General features: G+C 39.2%; 1 protein-coding gene across 2 annotated transcripts; it reads left to right on the top strand.

Annotated features, from left to right (window-relative positions):
• Positions 1 to 1,499: 1,499 nt before the first annotated feature.
• On the top strand, positions 1,500 to 15,104 carry ALAD (aminolevulinate dehydratase). 2 transcript variants are annotated; one of them, XM_072429716.1, is made up of 12 exons: positions 1,500 to 1,586; positions 5,942 to 6,070; positions 6,155 to 6,205; positions 9,110 to 9,206; positions 9,587 to 9,722; positions 10,580 to 10,663; positions 11,160 to 11,248; positions 11,747 to 11,802; positions 13,182 to 13,269; positions 13,472 to 13,558; positions 14,028 to 14,157; positions 14,528 to 15,104. In XM_072429716.1, exons 2-12 carry the CDS (start codon positions 5,958 to 5,960, stop codon positions 14,587 to 14,589), a joined length of 993 nt encoding a protein of 330 aa, XP_072285817.1. In that variant the 5' UTR covers positions 1,500 to 1,586; positions 5,942 to 5,957; the 3' UTR covers positions 14,590 to 15,104. The 2 variants fall into 2 exon arrangements, with proteins under 2 accessions (XP_072285817.1, XP_072285818.1); XM_072429717.1 differs by lacking the exon at positions 1,500 to 1,586 and adding an exon at positions 4,306 to 4,424.
• The last annotated feature ends 4,748 nt before the right edge of the window (positions 15,105 to 19,852 follow it).

Below are 19,852 nucleotides of genomic sequence, written 5' to 3' on the forward strand. Positions count from 1 at the left end.
TTTAGATTTTTAAGGCTTGTTCACTTTAAAGCAGCACAGTTAATTTAGTAGCTTGCACTCTCATCTTTACAGCACTGGAGTCCTAGGTTTGCTTCTGGACACTATCTGCATGAAGTTTAAATGTTCTCCCAAATTTTATGAGGGTTTCCACCAGACATTCCAGTTTCCTCCCACATCCCAAACACATGCAGTTGTGGCTTATTTGGTTTACCCTCAAAAATTGGTCTTAGACTGTATTAATGACATGTCTTATAGTAAGGACATTAGATTGTGAGTTCTTTTAAGGGGCAATCAGTGACAAGACTATGGACTTTGTAAGGCACAGGGTAATATGTTGCTGCTAAATAAATATTAGAAAATATTAAAGTTGGAAAGCTGTAATCCAGGGGAATAATTATCATATTCCCAATGGACCCTGCTGGTTTTAGAATGAATACCGGCCCCCTGTAGCCAGTATTCTTTGATGGCTGCACAGATCCAATATCTGGCCAATATCAGCATGCACACTGCAGTCCACCATTGTATTTAAGGAGTTCAGGGACTCGCACAATCTAGGACTGGAGAAAATCAGCTCCAGTCAGCAAAGAAGCCATTTGTCATGAAGCAAGAAAAAAGGTATTCCTCCTCAATATAGCCATGTAAAGGGAGAGTGGAAAAATGGCTTTTTGTGGCAGTCTAAATATTTAAAATCTTTTAAAATGCTTTATTCTAAATCAAGAAAAAAAAAACACATTTATAATACACAGAACAAGATATCAGAAGACATGTAATTCCCCGCACGAAATTGTCTTCAACATAAGTACAAAATTAGGGCTTGTTACAAATCAAACCTTCATGGCCAAACCTTATTATTTTATTATGTTGTTCAATGTGAGAACTAGTCTCACTCCCGATGCGTTTTGGCCCAGTGGGCTTCCTCAGGGGTTAGAAGACCTTCGAAATTGTAGCAATATTGTATAATAACGTCAATTATTACATAAACAGCTTATTGGTACAACATATGTACTGTCATTTTTGGGCTCTGAAATATATCTCCAACCCAACTGACAGCCATTCATCTATGGCTTATAAAAAATTTCCATTTTTTACTAAAGTGGACCAAATACTGATTCATGCATTTGCCCGGTGACACAGCCAGACCCCCTAAGTATAAAGCAATATTAAGAATTAAAGATTTTAACAGTAAATAATACAAAATCCCTCAAAAATAAAAGATAATCCCAAACTGTCACTGGATCAGGTGTACTCACTGAAGGATTCTCCCTCTTGTCTTGTGACAACCATCAAATTTTAGATTTCCTCAGTGAGACAAGTAATAATCAGCACATTCAGACATGATGAAAAAAAAAATTAACTTTTAAAAAAAGTCCTACTTTAGATACACTTTAAATATTTTGCAACTCCATAAATTAACCAGAAACTGCTATACTGACTTTCCGCCATTAGATGGAAATCTGCAGCGAGCGCTTGATTGGGCGTGGCGTATGATATTGAGGAGGGCGGTCCTCAGGTCAGTTCCGGCTTGCATGGGGTTTATGACACATGTGAGCAGAGGACATTGATCTGCAAAGCAGAGAGCGGGACTGGTGAGTGATCACGCTGCACATTTCATCATTTTATATCCATGTGCACATTATACAGACCCTTCTGGTCAATGACTTGCACATTATATTCTATGGCTTCTCTGCTGAGCTGTGTTTTGGCTCATGCTTGCAGAGATCCACGCAGTGCAGCATTGGCTTGTTTATTTGGGTGATACACAGCTGCATGGAGTATGTTGACTGGGAATATTACAATTACAAGTCAAGCAGGTGTCCATAAAGTGAAAAGCTGGCGTGATTGGCAAATGCCAGTGTAGGTTTGCTATGTGCTGCCAAATTTAGAGCATCACTTGCCATAACTAGGCTTTATGACCTATAATTGTACCTGTAATAAGTGCTTGGGTATATATGCATGGTGGGGATCCTGAATATCTAAACCGTTGGATACCCCTACTTGCTGGTTTTGGGTGATAGCTTCTTGTCGATGGTCAGACTGAGTCGAGAAGAATGAGCTGGGACTTGTGGTGCTCCAACAGCTGCACAGCAGCAATTCATCCTATTGCTGCCCATACACAGAACATTCTATCTGTAATATGTATATAATGTAATATAGTACAATATTGGTGTCAGTAAAAGTTTGTATCTTGTAGATTTTGGCTGCAGAAAAATATTTTGGGTCTAAGTGCAATTGTGTTTATTTTAATAAAAATCCACTTTTCATCCAACTTTTCTAAGTTGTGTTGAGCAGTTGCTTTCTGATTGTTCTGTGTAGGCATTGTAGGTATTTTGTAGGTGTTGTAGGTATTGTCTGTCAATGATGTAATCAATATTTTGTTTCCCATTTTTAAGTGTAGAAACTTTTTAGAAAAAAACTTTTTAGAAAAAAAAAATTATTATTATATATTAATGTATAAATATTAAACAGGGTTTATAAAGCGCCAACATATTACGCAACACCACGGTTCTCCCCAGGCCCTTTTAGCTGGGCGCACCACTCGGCACTTTTCAGCACCCATCCGGCTGTTTTAGGGTGGTTCCTAAAGAGTTTGGTCACAATACCCCCTGCCACCCACCTACAATTTCTTCCCACCCGGCTTAAAAAAAAATGTCTGGGTTGAGCACTGAACACTGTACATTAAGGGTTGTAAATGACAGACAGTGACACAGGATGAGGAGAGGACCCTGCCCAGAAGAGCTTACATTCTAGGAGATCTAATATCTATAAAAGACAGTAGTATTGTAAAACCTTTTGTGTGTCCAGGGTACTCTCTCAGCAATGCTGCCTTTTTCCCTATTCAGCAATTCAGCACACATCTAAGGGTCTTTTTTTATATTGGTAATCTGATATTCACTGAAACATTCATTCTCTGGTAGAGACTCAATTACTGTCATTGAAACACATGGATATGGAAGGTTCTCTACCAGGAATGTTTTAATAAACGTTAGTTTTGTAAGGCGGCAGAAGCCCACCAGGAAGTACAAAATCCTAACTTTGGGAAAATGTAATGATGGCCACCAAAGTTCCTTTTCCCCTTTGGGCCAGTCCGATCCTGTACCCTGCTTTATGACAGGTGAGGAGTCGCCCACTGGCACCTGTAGATTCTGCCTACTATATGGTAGGTGGACCCTGTACATTGCTGTAGGGGTGAGTCACCAGCAGCAAGTAAGGCCAGTCAGGTATGTGGGGCTAACCCAGGCATGGGCAAACTATGGCCTGCGGGCCAATTACGGCCTTTTGGGCATTTTAATCCAGCCCATCAAATATTGGTACACAATTGTCCACTGGCTAAAAAGGGTTACCAACAAAATTGTTCCCATTAAAATGGAATGCAATTTGATTTTTTTTTTCCTTTTACTTTTGGTTAACAGCTTTTACACGTAGTTTATAAAAGTTCATAAACACTCTCCATTTATCTGATACTGGCCTGGCCCATCTGTCAAATTTTAAAACTCATTGTGGCCCCTGAGCCACGAAGTTTTCCCATTCCAGGGCTAACCTGTGGTATGAAAGTTTTTTCATTGAATGTCCTTACAAGGTTGTTAGGTAGTTTTTTTGTTTCTTTTGTGTGGGATGCTGGTGAGCGTGGAGTCACATTTCTTTTTCTGTAGGGTCCATTGATTTCTACCCACACCTCGATTCTTTATATAGGCTGATATCCTGAGCACCATAGCACACTTTGATGTGAATCGGATTCAAATTTACAAACATTGCTGTAGTCAGCGGTTTTGTTATCTCAGCCTTCCAGACTGCAAATTCTGATGGCCACACTTTCCCACCCAGTGCTCATTGCAACATGTGCTTAGTACTGACATTGGGGGATAAGGTTGAGCTCCTTAGGAATTGTAGTAGATTGGAGCAAATGCTGTAAATAAAGGGGGGCAGTTGTGTGTTCCCTGCAGTGGACTGCCTGCCCATGAGTTGTAAGACATTTGCAGCATTTTTTTAAATTACAGTTATACTGGATTTGCTGGCTGCAGGTTGAAATACAAAAGTTATGGTTAAATCATCATAAATAGACCTATGAGCATCAAATTATGTCACTTTCAAACAAAGCCGCTAACTGTACTGTATAGTGTGATATTATCTTGTATTTATCAAGTGCTGACATATTATGCAGAGCATAGTCATGTCACTAACTGGTCTACAATCTAATGTCCCCGGCCATAATCGTATATCATCACCATGTTACAATGCCAGTTTTGAGGGGAAGACAATTGACCAAACTTCATGTTTTTAGAATGTGGGAGGAAACCAGAGTGCCTGGAGGAAGCTCACACAATCACGGGGAGAACCTGCAAACTCCATGCAGATAGTGTCCTGGCCAAGATTCAAGCCTGGGACCTAGCACTGCAAAGGCCAAAGTGCTAACCACTGGGCAAAAGGTGCTAGCATTGTAATGTCAGTCAAATAAATAATGTAATCTGCAATTTTGAAAGTTATTTTTAATATATTTGAATCTGCAGCGTTTATTAAAATTATACTTAGTGATGCTATAAAAGTCCTTGTGTCGGAATTTCATGATACAATATTCCTGTGACAACATTCTGTTCTTTTCTCACAGTTGTCATGATTTTGAAAAAAACTGCAATGTTAATGAGATGTTAAATATGTATTAAACCCAATAAATAGCAAAACAGTAATAAATGTCTGTAGCAGAGGTGCATGTTTAACAGTGACCAATGCAGAATTACTGTTCAGGACAGTAAAACCACAGTAAAACCCTCTCGCATATTGCTGAGACACCAGGGAATTAAATTCTTTAGTTGACCTTGAATAGGAGATAGTCAGCTGCCTTGGCTTAGAATCTGTGATCACATATTTGAAGTGTCTAAAACATTTTCCCCATTATGCAATATAAAAAACTACAGGAAAGAAAATAGTCTGATCCACATGAAATGCTTAAAAAATATACATCATGCACATACTCCCATGCAGGCCAGCAATAGCTTGAGTTAATTTAAGATTTTATTACCCTCTTTTCCTGCTGCTACCTTAACTTTAGGGGTAACCTTCCTTTATAGCCACAATGCTGCAATGCTGAAAACATCCCACAGTAGGCAGAATTCCTATCCCAACCAACCTCAATGTAAACACACTGTGCTGTGCACTTAAGCAGCATATCTCCCAGGCACGGATGGGATTGGGCAATAGGCTGTCATTTCCAAAGGGATGTAAGGATTTGATTTAACTCCATATAGAGTTCTCCAAGTCTGCAGAACATACCACTGGAAAATATCAGTACATCTGATCCTCTAGGGCAGAGGTAGGCAAACTCCGGCCTTTAGACCGGATACGGCTTAGCCAGTATTCCAGGCTGGTCTAATGCCCCCTAGTTATTTATTGTTGGATCCGGCCTAATTGATTTGTCGCATTATTGCGAGTTCCCATGATATCATAAATATCATCGAGTTCCCGCACAGTAACCCCAATTACTATGCCTAAAGAGCAGAAGCAACGCGCAGCTACCAGTCTCCAGAAGGTTGACCTCGAGCGTTGTGTCTTCAACCCCAAATGGACTGACGAATCATTCTTCGTCCAATGCGGCAACAAAGCCCTGTGTTTAGTGTGCAACGACACCAACAGCACTTTCAAGCAGTCAAATCACAAGGGGCATTTCCATACCATAAATCGGATGAGCGGAAGACTGAGGCTGCTCGGTCGTCACAGTTGGAAAAAACCTTTCCTTGGACACCTTGTTTCTTCTGGCCTAGTGTGCCTTCTTGACCTCCTGAAATGGCCTAGTAGTCCAAAATGATTGCCGACCCCAGCACTAAGGGCTTTGATGAACAAAGCTGAGTTTTGAGAGGACAGCAAAAAAAAAAAAGGGAAAATGGTATTCTTCTGTACTTGCTTGCTGATTTTATATGCACTCCACCTAAAATTTTCTCTTTTTCAACAGTCATTGAACAAGCAAAATGGAAGCAAACTCCATTCTACACAGTGGATATTTTCATCCGACTCTCCGAGCCTGGCAGGCATCAGCCACCACTTTACATGCCCAAAATTTTATGTATCCTATATTCATCACGTGAGTAGAACCCTCAAAATCTTTGTTTGGTGAGTCTCCTTAGGTGACTTCTCCCTTAAAAAAATTGTACCTTTTGTGTTTCAGAGATGATCCAGAAGGAGTTGAAGTGATCGCCAGTCTGCCAGGACAGGCACGGTGAGTTCTACCTTTTGCAAATTGTGTTTTTATTGCATTCACTATGCAATAGAGAAACTAGGTCTGTTCCTCAGATTGTGGAGAATAGACCTAGATGGCGCAATGGTCAAAAAAGATCTTGGCGGACCTGGGTGAGTTGGTGGTAAGGATGGTGGCTTCAGTGAATGCAACAATGACAGGATCTTATACCTGTCATCACTGTAGGGTGCATAAACAAATAGTAAGCTGAATGAAAACTTGTGACTAGTGTATTTAACTTGATATGCTATTGGTGACCTGTTGTGTGTATAAGGATCATACGCTGGGGGCCCCAATATGAAGTCTCTCTGAATGAAACCTATTGGAGATGGGCTTTACGCTCAGCCCTTAGGCTATGTACACAATGGTTCTGAGCCCTGAGACAATTATCGGACGAGAATCTGGCATGTGTACAGCGCCGGTCTTTCATTGTCTGAACGACCGTCCTGGCGGGTCCACGGACGATGTACGACAAACGATCTTAATGGAAGTAAAGGAGGGAGAGTGCAGTGGGGTGCCGCTCTGTCATTCTCCCTCCCTCATAGAACAGAACGATGCTGTATTTACAGCACCCGTTCATGCATTGTGCAGTTGTTGGAAAGGATTGTGAAAGATCCTTTCCAACAACAATTATTGCATGTGTGTATGTAGCTTTAAGCTACGTACACACGTCAGATTTTTATCGCCCGATAATCGGCATCGGCCAATTATTGGGCGAAAATCTGCCGTGTGTACAGTCGGTGTCGTCCATTGTCCGGACGACCGACCTGCCGGATCCACTGACGATGGACGACAGCCGATCCTAATGAAAGTGAAGGGGAGAGCGCGCAGCAGGGTGCCGCTCCGTCGCTCTCCCCCTCCCCTCTCCATAGAGCATGAACAGTGCTGTATGTACAGCACTGTTCATGCATCGTGCACTCCCTTGTCGTTGGAAAGGATCGTGAAAGATCCTTTCCAACAACAAAAATTGGCAGTGTGTACGCAGCTTTAAGGTGCGTACACACTTCCAATTTTTATCGTTCCAATCGAACGACGAACGATCGATTGGGCCAAAAATCGTTCGTAAAAAAGTAACCAACGACGCCGACGAACGAGGAAAGTCGCTGGAAACGAACGACCGGACCGGCGGATCGGATTGGACGACGATCGTTGAGCATCGTTCGTGTGTACGGTCGTTCGTTGATCGTCCATGGTCAGAGCATGCGTGATGAACGAACGTCCGTTCACTTTCCTGTCGTGCACATAGTTCCTCTATCGCTTAAACGATCGTATCTATTGTGTGTACAATATCTACGAACGATCGTGTCGTTACCTCTATGTGCAGGATCGGCTATACGATCGTTCGTATATATCGTGCAGGAACGTTCGTCGTTCGTTTTCCGACGATAATAATTGGAAGTGTGTATGTAGCTTTAGTCTCTGCTTTAATATCTGCTGACCATACAGCGAGAGAGAGCCACCTCCCTCATTGTCCCAATCACAGATAAGACCCAAGGAGCCAGCAACCATGCTGTTCTCTTCTGATATCCAACCACTGCCCTGATAACAGGCTTTCTCATCTGCTGATTCTGCATTGCTTCTTTATTTTACTTCTAATTACAGAACTTGAACATTCAAGTTACAATGCATATATGTTTAGCTGTATGTTAGGGTCTGACACTCTTAACATTTTGGATCTTGGGCATAAAGTGGCAAAACTGATGTTCACTAATAAATGTCATTATTTATATATGATCGATCCAATTTTTTCTTTAGAACAACCTGTTTACCCCTTTTTTTTGTAGGTGGCATTTAGCTTAAAAGTTGTTTGTTTTAGCAGCTTGCCACTTTCACTATGAATTGGATGGCAGTCACCATATTCGTTTAACCACCACTTTATAGTTTGCCAAAAACTAGAAATCTTTATAGAAAAGGGCACGATATGTATCAATGGCATTTGTTTCAAAAGCAGTAATGATTCAATGTAATGTAAGTCTTTGGCTGCTGATTGGCACTTTTAAAAGCGGTGACTGTGGCTAGAAAAAGTGTCTGTCAATACCTCCATTTAAAGGGATGGAGCTGCTAATCACCAATTGAGGTTATTTACAATATTTCCATTACATGAAGATGCGATCACCTATTGTGGATTTTTCGAGCAATTAAGATTTAGAAAAAAAAGGCGAACAAAAATGTTAAATCAGATATGTGATCACCACTATATTATTATGCTCCATAGTATGTTATGTATGCAAACTCTGCAACAGTTGATGTAGAGTAAGATAATGGTTGCATATTGCATTGTGGGAGAGGATTTTCAGCTTGCATACACCTGCTCAGAAAGAAGGCATGGCCATACACACGTCCAAATCATTAATATTATTATTGAATTTTTTTTTTTAATTTTTAAGTTGATGTTTTCTATCCATTTTTTCATTGCGGTAGTTATTTCGTTTTTAGTTGTCATCATCCCTTAGATAATTTTTTACATTTTAGTCTTCATTTGCACGTTTCACATAATCTAGAGTGCCATCTGCTGCTGCCTGAATAGACTACATAATAGTATAATACATGAATTAAATCTTCTTTAAGTTTTGGATGAGGTAGGAAAGAGTTATAATATCCTTAACTGGAAATGGACAACAATACAAAAAAAAATCACTGGGGTTTCATACTCTATCTAGTATTCAGATGTAGTTACAAAATAGAGAGTAAAATACATTTCCAAATTGTAATTTATTATCTTCACCCTAGTCTGGATCATAATAAATAACTGTACAAATTCAATATAAGCCCAGTTCACATTCTAAGTTAATCCCCAGTGAAAAAGCCTCAAAGAGTGAATAATGCAGAGGTCTGTGACTGGTTAATGGGGGGCTGAGTGTGACCATTGTCCTGTGCCATCTCCAGGTATGGAGTAAACCAACTAGAAGCCTTGCTGCGCCCTCTGGTGGAAGATGGCCTGAAGTGCGTTCTGATCTTCGGTGTTCCCAGTAAAATTGCAAAGGTGGGAAAGTTTAAAGACTTTTTATGTTTCCCTTTGACGCCTATTGCTTGTTTGGGTGTTGCAGGGACTGGAGATCTCCAATCATTACATGAGAAAATCAGACTTACACAGATTTAATGTTCACATTATGTGAATAAATAAGGAGAACACATCTTATTGTCCTTCTTTTTTTATGGACTTATCATCAGATATATTTTATTGTGCTGTTATAATAACCCATCTATATGTGAATCAAACCTCCTGGGTGTCTCTCGTGTCAAAAATGGTTCTCCATGTCTGTCAGAATTTTTTTTTTTTTTTGTATGTGTGTACAATAGGCTGAACATGTGCAGCTTAGTGTGGATAGATAAATTATACTTACTGGTTTGTTGTGTATGTAGGATGATGTGGGCTCAGCAGCTGATTCAGATGACACCCCTGCTATCCTGGCCATCCGGAAGATTCGCTCACTGTTTCCAGACTTGCTAATTGCTTGCGATGTGTGTCTGTGCCCGTACACTTCTCATGGGCACTGCGGTAAGAATTTCACTTAGAGTGGATTTGTCATTAAAATGTATTCTACAGTCACCATTGCTACATGTCAAAAGTAAGCTGAAATACAGAACTTCAATTCTTCTATAGGTTAGAGCTTAACTATACTGTGTTTCTAAAGTTTTATTCTGCCCTTTATTTTAGGCAGCTGGTTGCTCGGTTGCTTTTTACATGTGATTACAAAGATTTGTAATTTGCAGTAGTTACTTAACCATCCTAGCATTCTAATTCTGTCCATATTTTGATGCAAAAGCGTTACATTTTTTTGCAAGAAAATCTATTTTACATTGTAGGCCTAAAATTCTTAGGCATAACTCACTAAAATATGTCCAATATTTAATACATTTATTAATAAACTTTAAATAAAAAAACACAAAAATCTGTTAAAAAAAATAGTGAAACATGTAATATAACTGTACAGTTGCTTGTATAATATATATATTATATAAAGATTTCTTTGTATTGGACTCAATACAGTTATTTTGTATTAAATCCAATACAAAATTATTTGAATTTCCCACCTGCACCGACGCATGCACCGACGTCACTGGGTAACCCTGGAGATCGTCTCTGCAGTTCGCGACTGGAGATTGGAGTAGGTGGACGTGTCCCGTGGACCTGCAGGGACCAGAAGGACGCCGAGGGACGCTGACAGAACAAAGTAAGTGTTTTTTTTTATGATTTTTAGCGAGCCCGAGTGTGACTCGAAATGACCTCTTTTTGCAGGTAAAATCCACCCTGAGTCACACTACAATACTGCTGTTGATTGGTTTGATCTTTTGCCTCGATTTCCCCTTATCTCACTGTGAAATCTGCTAACTAAAGAACCTTCTATATGGTAGGAATCCTGCGGGAAGATGGCAGCATCCAGAACGAAGCCAGCTGCCTGCGGCTAGCAGAAGTGGCTGTGGCTTACGCCTGTGCAGGTACTTTGTTAATAAATGTCTGTTAAAAAAAAAGTCACATGTCAGTTATAATATCTATCCACTTGCATACAAGTTTTTTGGAATTTTTTCTCTGGGGATGGCTGGTATAAACAACAAATTACTAGGTTTGTGTTTTTTATGACAGGTGCTCTTTAAAATGTATTGGAAAAAACATATTTGTTTAGTTTTTGTTAATTAGTAGCGAAGTAATAGGAAAGTTGTAACTAGAACAACATTTTCAGAAATTTTCTCTGCACCTTCTGTTTCTTTCAAAATTTAGACATTTTGAAAACCAAAATCGCTTTCTGTATTGTAAACCATGATCACCAACACAGTTCTTGTTCTGTTGGTCATGACAACTAAAAGCAATATTATTTGAGAAATAAAACTAATAATTTATTGATTTGAGTGGGAGATCACTGTTTTTCCATTCCCCCATTTCCTTACTCCCAGTGAAATGTAACTTGATCATGTCTGCTCTTTTGTGTTTAATCAGGATGTCACATTGTGGCACCCTCTGATATGATGGATGGCCGAATTGGTGCCATCAAGAAGGCGTTAATATCCAACAATCTGGGAAACAAGGTGAGATGTGTATTTCAAGGTGTTTTTATGTCATCCCGATATGCATTAATTTAAAAGATAATTGTATTGAGAACTATTACAATTAAAAAAATAAGTTTGTTCCTGTATCTACCACCTGTTATCTCCTATGTAGCATAACTTCATGGCTAAATCCTGACCAAAGCTTTGGCTTTTTTTAAGTGTTTCAAAGATTGCATGTCCCTTCTTGCCTCATGCACATTCCTATAGGTTACTATATATTGGTGGCAAAATTATTATGTGTGAAAGAGAAGTTCGGCAGCAACCTATCTGAAATTTTCAGAACTTTTCTTGTTAAGACAACCCAAGATGAATAAAATATGCATTAGAACTGACTATCAACAACATATTCACCCTGGGTACATGGGCTGGACTTGGCATTTTCCCATCCCTGGCTAGCGGTGAGGACCTAATACAGGACACATCTTTGTGTGGCATGGTTTTGGTGAGGTAATAATATCCTCTTTGCTTTTGTTCCAGGTTTCAGTCTTGAGTTACAGTGCTAAGTTTGCCTCCTGTTTCTATGGCCCCTTCAGGTAAGATTTTCTCTATATCTAACATTGTACAGTATTTTCTTTGCAGTTTAAGGTATAGATGTTCGGAAAAGGAATTTTTGAGAAAATCTTTACTCTTAGGTTGTTATATGAATGTATCCTTAGCTTTAATGCCCAAATAAACCTTTTTATTCAGCTACAGTACAGGTGCATCAATAGCTTAGGTGTTCTATGTTTTTTTTCCTAAAGCAGCCACAGTGTAAGTAGAAAAGCTTCCCCCTGCGCTGATTCAGACCCTTCTCTGCAGGGAAGCAGCAGTCTCATTCCAGAGGTCAGACCTTTGAAACAGTGGTCACCACTGGTTTGAGAGCCATTGATTTACCTTAACAGGGGATGTGTACAGGATTCAGACTTTTCTATATGAGCTGTGGCTGAGGAAATCAAACTGTAATACAGTGCACATATTTTCATGGTGAAATGCCTGTACATTGTGCAGAGATGAAAGATAACAAATTAGCTGAATGGGCTGGTATTTACTTGTATTTTGTCCCTAATTGGGCAAAAACATTCCAAAGAACTCAGCCCATCTCCTCTACCTTAACTCACAGCTAGTAGCTAATACTTAATCTGCTGTTGTTCCAGGATAAAGCTGACAGTTAAAAAATATAAAGTATTTATATTGTGCAGTGTTGTACAAAGTCCATAGTCATGTAACTAGATGTCCCTCAAAGGAGCTCACAATCAATGTCCCTATCTTTGTCATATGTCATAATACAATTTAAGGTCAATTTTTGGGGGGAAGCCAATTAACCTAACTACATCTTTTTGTTTTTTGTGTGTGTAATATATATATAAGCAGGTTAATAGTTTGTGTCCTTTCAAATGCACTTTGGACTCAACCTTATCATTGTACAACAGCCTATTTATAGAATCATTTGAAGACGATTAATGGAGTTCTGTTGCTCTGAGATCTGTCAGTATGTTTCTATAGAGTGTATGTTTGGTAATGTTTGTGTGCGCTATTGGACCTAATGACACATAATGCTATACCATGTCATCCTAATTTCGGAAAAATAATTATCTGTGGAGGTTTAATAGATTTTTCAGGCAATACTCTATAAAAGAGCTCAATACACAGTTTACATTTTTTTGGTATGTTCACAATTTTATCTGAAAAATGTTTATTTCCTTGTAGACAGCCTTGTTATTTACGCACCTTGGTCACACCGCACAGCAAGGCAAGGGGATAAATTGATTTCTTGCTGTGTTAAATTTTCTCATTGGACAATAAATCAGCATCAATATTGCTGTCCAATCATGGATGGTAATTTAGAACATAGCAATCTTTCTAGTTGTGCAATTGTAGCAGAAGCATTATAAAAAAAACATGAAAACATAACTTTTTAATAATATTATTGCAGAGATGCAGCCCAGTCCAAACCTGCCTTTGGTGATCGCAAATGTTACCAGCTGCCTCCTGGAGCTAGAGGACTGGCCAGCAGAGCAGTGGTAAGAAGAAATTGTTTGCAATTGATATAATATTGTATACCCCTGTGGTGCCTGACACAAGTGCATTTAGTCTACAGTCTTGTGCATTTATGTGGTCACTATTCACGATCATTAAAATTAACATTAGTCCCTAATGGTTGTCTGTACACTCTTGTGTCTGATACATTTACGCATGATTCTGTTATTTGATGTGTTCTTGCAGGACCGTGATGTACGTGAAGGAGCTGACATGCTAATGGTTAAGCCAGGAATGCCATATCTGGATTTAGTGAGAGAAGTTAAAGATAAGGTAGGTAACAGGAAAATCTACCTTTCCTGCTTTGTTTAATTTAGACCCCATGGCAAATCAAAACCTGTTTCCAGCTTTCCTTTACTCCCCATTTAGAATGGAGAGCAGAAGAAGAGATACAATATTTCCAGATATAAAACCTCATGTAATTTCTTCATTGAGAGATAGCAGTGGGCTGATCAATTCTCTCACATAGAGAGTTCATAGACTAGTTGAAGACACAATACCAACAACTGGTAGCTTGCACAAGGCTTTCCTTCAAACCCTGTCAGTTAAACAGAACATCCAAGGGGACCAAAGGATGTTGGGAAAGTGAACCTGCTGTTTAGTCCTGCATTGTCACATAGCACCTTATAGCTTGTTGATAAAGGGTCCAATTGTCCCACTGGTCCCTTTTAGTAGATGTTTTAGTCATGGGCCTAAAAATTTTACCCTGCTGAGTAATATCCTGTTACACTTTATTTTTTAGCACCCCGACCTCCCTCTTGCCGTGTATCACGTATCTGGGGAATACGCAATGCTTTGGCATGGAGCAAAGGCTGGGGCTTTTGACCTGAAGGTGGCTGTATTGGAGTCCATGACTGGATTCCGCAGAGCAGGTAAGGGCAAATGCTATACTACCCTAATCCTGGGTCACGGATTTCATCGTCTATATTTGCTTCCAAGTACTTTCTATTTCTTTGCATCATGCGTTTCCCACATGTCCACATACCTTAACAATAATGTAAGTTCTTGCACTCTTCTGTACTGTAAGAAAAAACATGTGGTGTGTAGCCCTAGTGTGGATAGTCATTTCTCCTCAGTATGTCAATGATCTGAACCAAAAAAAATCAATAGATTCTTGGTTTTCATGCTGCATGTGCTGAGCTGTCAGAATGATATATTAGTAGGGCCAGATCCTAGTTTTTTGAGTTTTGCAGTGTCTGTGTAACCATGTTAATTGTTATATTTGCCGTTTTTCTCCTACAGGTGCAGACATCATCATTACATATTATGTTCCTCAGCTTCTCAAATGGATAAAGGAACTGTGATGTGAAAATAGAATCAGCCATATTCTTCCCTGACCCCCTTGTATCATCTAAGCTTATGGGAGCTGAAAGATAGCCTTAATTATTGTGCTGCTGCAGTCCTTGTTTTTTCTCAGACAGAGGACTTTCTTTTAACTACAAACATGTATAAATGCCTTTTTCTGCAAACACCAGAGGGTTAACTTTATAATATAAATTTTAGGTGTTCCATAATCTGTACCTGTCTCACCAACTTAATTCCAGGGAGTGCAACCAATCGCTTCACTTAAAAATCCCATCACACTAAGGACTGCAACACATGTGCTGTAATGTAATATTTTATTTCACATTGAGATTTTAGTGAAAATAATTTTTAGATATTTTAATTTGTTTCAGTAAATGTAAGTCCAGACATGAACAATTCATACATTATCCAGATTGCTTATGTGTATTTAAAAAAAAATTCTGTAAATGCATCTATGATAAAAGGTGATTGGGCAATAATAAAGAAACCCCACACTTTGTAAACACAGAGCAAAGCATTTTGTTTGTGGTGGCACCCTTTCGTGCACATATTTGTTCTTTTATTCTCACTGATCGGTTTTACCCTGGAAACCTATGAATAATAAGCCTTTATTTCCTGGGTATGGGGGAGCATGTGGTTTACTACCCCACAGCTGTTGTGACAGTACAGGTGCTTGGATTCTACTGAAATCGATTTGGACCTTGCACGTGGCCTTTTCTCCTTCCTGCCAACAGTGAATGGAGCAAGGGGAAGTGAAGTGAAGGTGAAAATAAGATTCTGTGGTGGAAGGCTTTAACGGTAACCTGTTGCTCTGGCCTTTATATTCAGGTTTGCTTTATTCTAAAATGTCTTGGCCAAGAAACTGTGTGTATTGCCCTACAGCAACCAGTCCTCTCTACTTCTAGTGAAGGTTTTATAAGTAAAAGGGGTTGCTTCAGATGCAGGAGTAGGATAAAGGTCAAGCTAAGACTGACATTTAAGGGAACCTGTCACAACCGAGGCAGGCACTGCCTGATTCCTGGTAGTTCTGGCATAGACAATTGCTTTGCAACTTTTCATACTGCAACATTTGCAATTGTGGGTGAATGTAGAAAAAGTTCATATTCGGTGGTGTCAACTTTATTACCCCAGCTACCCCAAAAAGGAACAGTGATTGTTATTAGCAACCAATCATAAAAAGGAGTTCCTGGCTGCACTCTGAACATCATAAATTCAAATACAGACATACAGGTTGACATTCAAAAATCTGTCAATCTCTGAACCTGAGGAGTGTTAGATTTTCGAAAATGCCGTTTTTTTTAATGGATATATACATATAATATATGGTATATATTTAACAGAAAATGACTTTCTCTGCGATCGACAATGCACAATGTTTTTGTTTTACACCACCTCTTTTCTTTGCTGAATCCATAATGGAGCTCTACAGCAGCAAATAAATGATAAAATAAGAAGAAATGAGCAGGAATGCCTATTAGCACGTGGAAGCAAGACCCAACAGCTGATTCTGAAATACAGCACCATCAAAACATAAATGGCGCCTCCAGTGGCGTGCCATTGCTGTAAATTTGAAAATGCATTCTGAAATCCATGCTGAAAATCTGAAGAAACTGGATTATCGATGGCCGGATTTTTGAATGTCAACCTGTATCCTGGTTCTGGCAATACTGAGGAGCGCAAAACGATGCTATTGGTGAAACGTGTCATGTGATTCTGTCCCTCCATAGCCTGATCTGTCACCAGGGAGAGCTGTTGCCTTCTGAAATGATAACACTTTGGTTAATGTGTTTATTACCAGGAAATTAGGAAATCAAACAGTAAACATTGCAAAATCCTTAACAACTATGAGAATAGATCTGCTAAACTGCAGACATTATGTAAGACATACAATTGCTCTTGTTTTTTACTGTAATGCATAGGGCAAACCTATGTTAATTCTAGTAAAAGCAAAATAGCAGGTCTGTGTACAAATTGTGGCTCTAAAGCTAGCCATACATGGTTACAATCTGGTTGTATATTCTGTTTAGGATACATATCTACAACTATACCTTACATAGACCTGTTAACTGCCCGTTTAATTTCTATCCAGTCTTGCACTGTGTGGTTGTTGTAGTTCACACATGGCAGAATTAGAAATAAACCCACTATGACCAGTTTAAGATATATGCAACCTAAGTGCTAATTTGCTTTGATTTGGGGACAGTTTTAGGATAACAGCAGTTATAACAAATAATCACATGATATGGTAGTTGTGCCTTTGCAGTTTACTAACAATGTTACCCCTAACTGTGACAGGAATGGTTCACAGTGCCTACTTGACCAAGAAAGTATATGCAACCATTGGAGGACCTCCAATGCCATGAATGCAGCTTTGCTTGTCAATTGGTGGAAACTTTTGGCTTTTCTTTGAAAGCTGCACATAATACAGACAGACAATTTATTACACTAGTGACCACTATATTCTACAATCAAAATAAAAATCCAGACTTAATTTTTGTGTCTCATTTTTTAATTTTTTTAATGTTCTAGAAATAATGTATTGGTACATATTATTTATTTTTTACATTCAAACATAAAAGATTATTAATCCTGCCCCATCCTTTTTACAGTACAATAGTACTGGAGGCAATATTATTTTCTAGTATAACCTGGTGTGTATCCGAAAAAAAAAAATCACTTTCGTTTTTCTGGTTGTTTACACAATGTTTAGAAGCTTATCTTATCTCTGTTCTCCTATTTGAGGGGGGTCCATGTTAGGCACTGTTAACTAACCTTACTGCAGGACCTTGAAACTCCTCAGTCAAAAATCCTGGGACTTTTGACATTGGAAATATTCATCCTGTGTAAAGAGTGGTTAGTTCATACCTCTCTCTCTCCATAATTACACTATAAAATGCCCCAATTATACATTAATATTATTAATATTAAACAGGATTTGTATAGCGCCAACATATTACACAGAGCTGTACATTAAATGGGTTGCAAATGACAGACAGATACAGGCAGTGACACAGGAGAAGAAGACATACAATAGAAGGAGAGATATGTAGTGATGAGAAATAACGAGGGTTTAAGAGACAGAAGACAGGTAGGGAAGTTTGAAAAAAACAGGTTTTGAGTGCTTATTTAAATGAGCAGAATGTAGGAGCAAGCCGAATAAGAGGATGACGAACATTTCAGAGTATGCATGGATTTATGTAGCTTTCTTGCTTTACAGATCTAAGACCAGCATCCATTAAATGGAAGTAAAAGTAAAGTTAAATTTCCGTTTCTGTATTTGTTCTGCGTCAGTGAATGCAATAAAGGTAAGTGTGACAGCAAAACAGTGATTATTTCGAAAGGAGAATTTATCAATGGCAGCCTCCATATTTCTCTCTTGACAAGCTTTCTTTAAATAAAAGCTTTATTCCTCATGTACCTTTCCTATACACTTAGAATTGTAGGACACATTTCAAAACAGATATACTTCACAAATACAAACTTCCAAACTTTGTTTTTAAAATATATTTTTATCCATATATTTTTTTAAACTTTGTAGAAATTTCCTCCTATTTCTGCCAGGTCTCAGGCCCTAGGACATGAAGTAAAGTGAAATCCCCTCAAGGAACAACTACTGGTTTAAGCAGCCAGACAAGGCAGGTTCCTACATTTGATTTGTATGTGGCGTTACAAGTTCCCTTTAAAAACTATGCTGTTGACAGACTAAAAATAATAGCTATAATGCTAACCCTTTGTCTTTCATACTTTGAGCCACCAATCTAGAACAAGTGTGCAGATCAGGAAAGACAAAAGTCAGAAATTTTATCTCAATACTTGTTCTTAATATAGAAAGCCAGGCAGGTAGTATTCATGGAATGAAAAGTCAGCATCTTTCTTTAGGAAGAGTTTCTTTACATACTAATGTACCATAAAGCTGGCCTCACATTTAAATAAGTGAGTGATGTTCTACTTCTCTGAGAAGCTGTCACTTAGTACAGTGGTTGCCAAACTTTTCAGACCCACTGACCACTAAATTTACTGGCTCCAGACCGTGCAGGTACGGGGAGCTATGTGTCACTCAAAAGGGAAGAAACTTCCCCATAGTGACGTCATGATGCCAGAATGCATCCGCTCAGACCTGCGATGGTAGAGTGGGCGGGTTGTGTCCAGAGACAACCTGCCCACTGCCCTGAGCTTGCGATTCGTATGGGGAACCTTGGCTCTGCCTGATGCGCCTCCCCAGTGGGGTCCTTATCCTGACCCCGCTCAGGGGCGCACCAGCCAGAGCTGCTGACTTAGAAACTCGCTTTCTGCTCTTGTGCATGGCCATAGCTGCTGCTAGAATTTTTAGTATCTAACCAGATATGTCAGATGTCGGCAACTATAAATCCAGATGTCGGCAAGCATAACTAAATGAACAAAAGACTTGAAAGGAAACCTAGCTAAGGCTCTCCATGGTTACATGTACAGTTACAGCCAGGGGACCACCGTGAGGATCCTCCATGTATTGCTGTATTCACCAGTTAGAGAGCTTGTGACTGATAAGTGTGAGAGGGAAGATGCTTTGTTGTTTGATCCAATACATGGAGGGCAGGAAGCCTGCAGGTGCATGTGAAAAGGTTGAAAAAACTGCATTTAATGGTGCACTAGGTAAGAATTAGTATTTAAACCCTGCAGTGCCAGAGGAGACTCAATGCAGGGGCAGTTTTAACATATCCTTTGGTAATCCAAGATACCAGGTTAGAATTTTGTCCAGGACACTATCTACATGAAGTTTGCAGGTTCTTCCTGTTTGCGTGGGTTTCCTCGGGGTACTCTGGTTCCCCCCACATTCCAAAAACATGCAGTTAGGTAAATTGGTTTCAGGTCAAAATGACCTTAAACTGTGGTAATGACTATGGTAGGGACATTAGATTGTGAGCACCTCGGGGGGACAGTCAGTGACATGACTATATACTTTGTACAGTGCTGCTTAATATGTCAGCATTATATAAATAAATAGATCATCTTTAATGCAAATTTAAGAACTTATTTATTACATTTCAAAGAACTTTTGGCAGCTCCAAAGAGAATTAGCAGAACAAAGTCAGCTTCACAACAACATCACAGGTAAAAATATCCCAGGCTTAAGAGTCTCTGCGGCAGAGAATTGTCCCTGAAGAAACAAAAACCAAAGAAACCTCACATTTTCCCCCTTGTCCTAATCTAAAATAAACACAGTTTTGGCTTTACCTACAATGTAAGTGCAAGAAGATTTGTGCAGAAATGCTATGTATTTTCTTT

This window comes from Pyxicephalus adspersus, chromosome Z, assembly GCF_032062135.1.
Source record: "Pyxicephalus adspersus chromosome Z, UCB_Pads_2.0, whole genome shotgun sequence".
Taxonomy (NCBI): domain Eukaryota; kingdom Metazoa; phylum Chordata; class Amphibia; order Anura; family Pyxicephalidae; genus Pyxicephalus; species Pyxicephalus adspersus.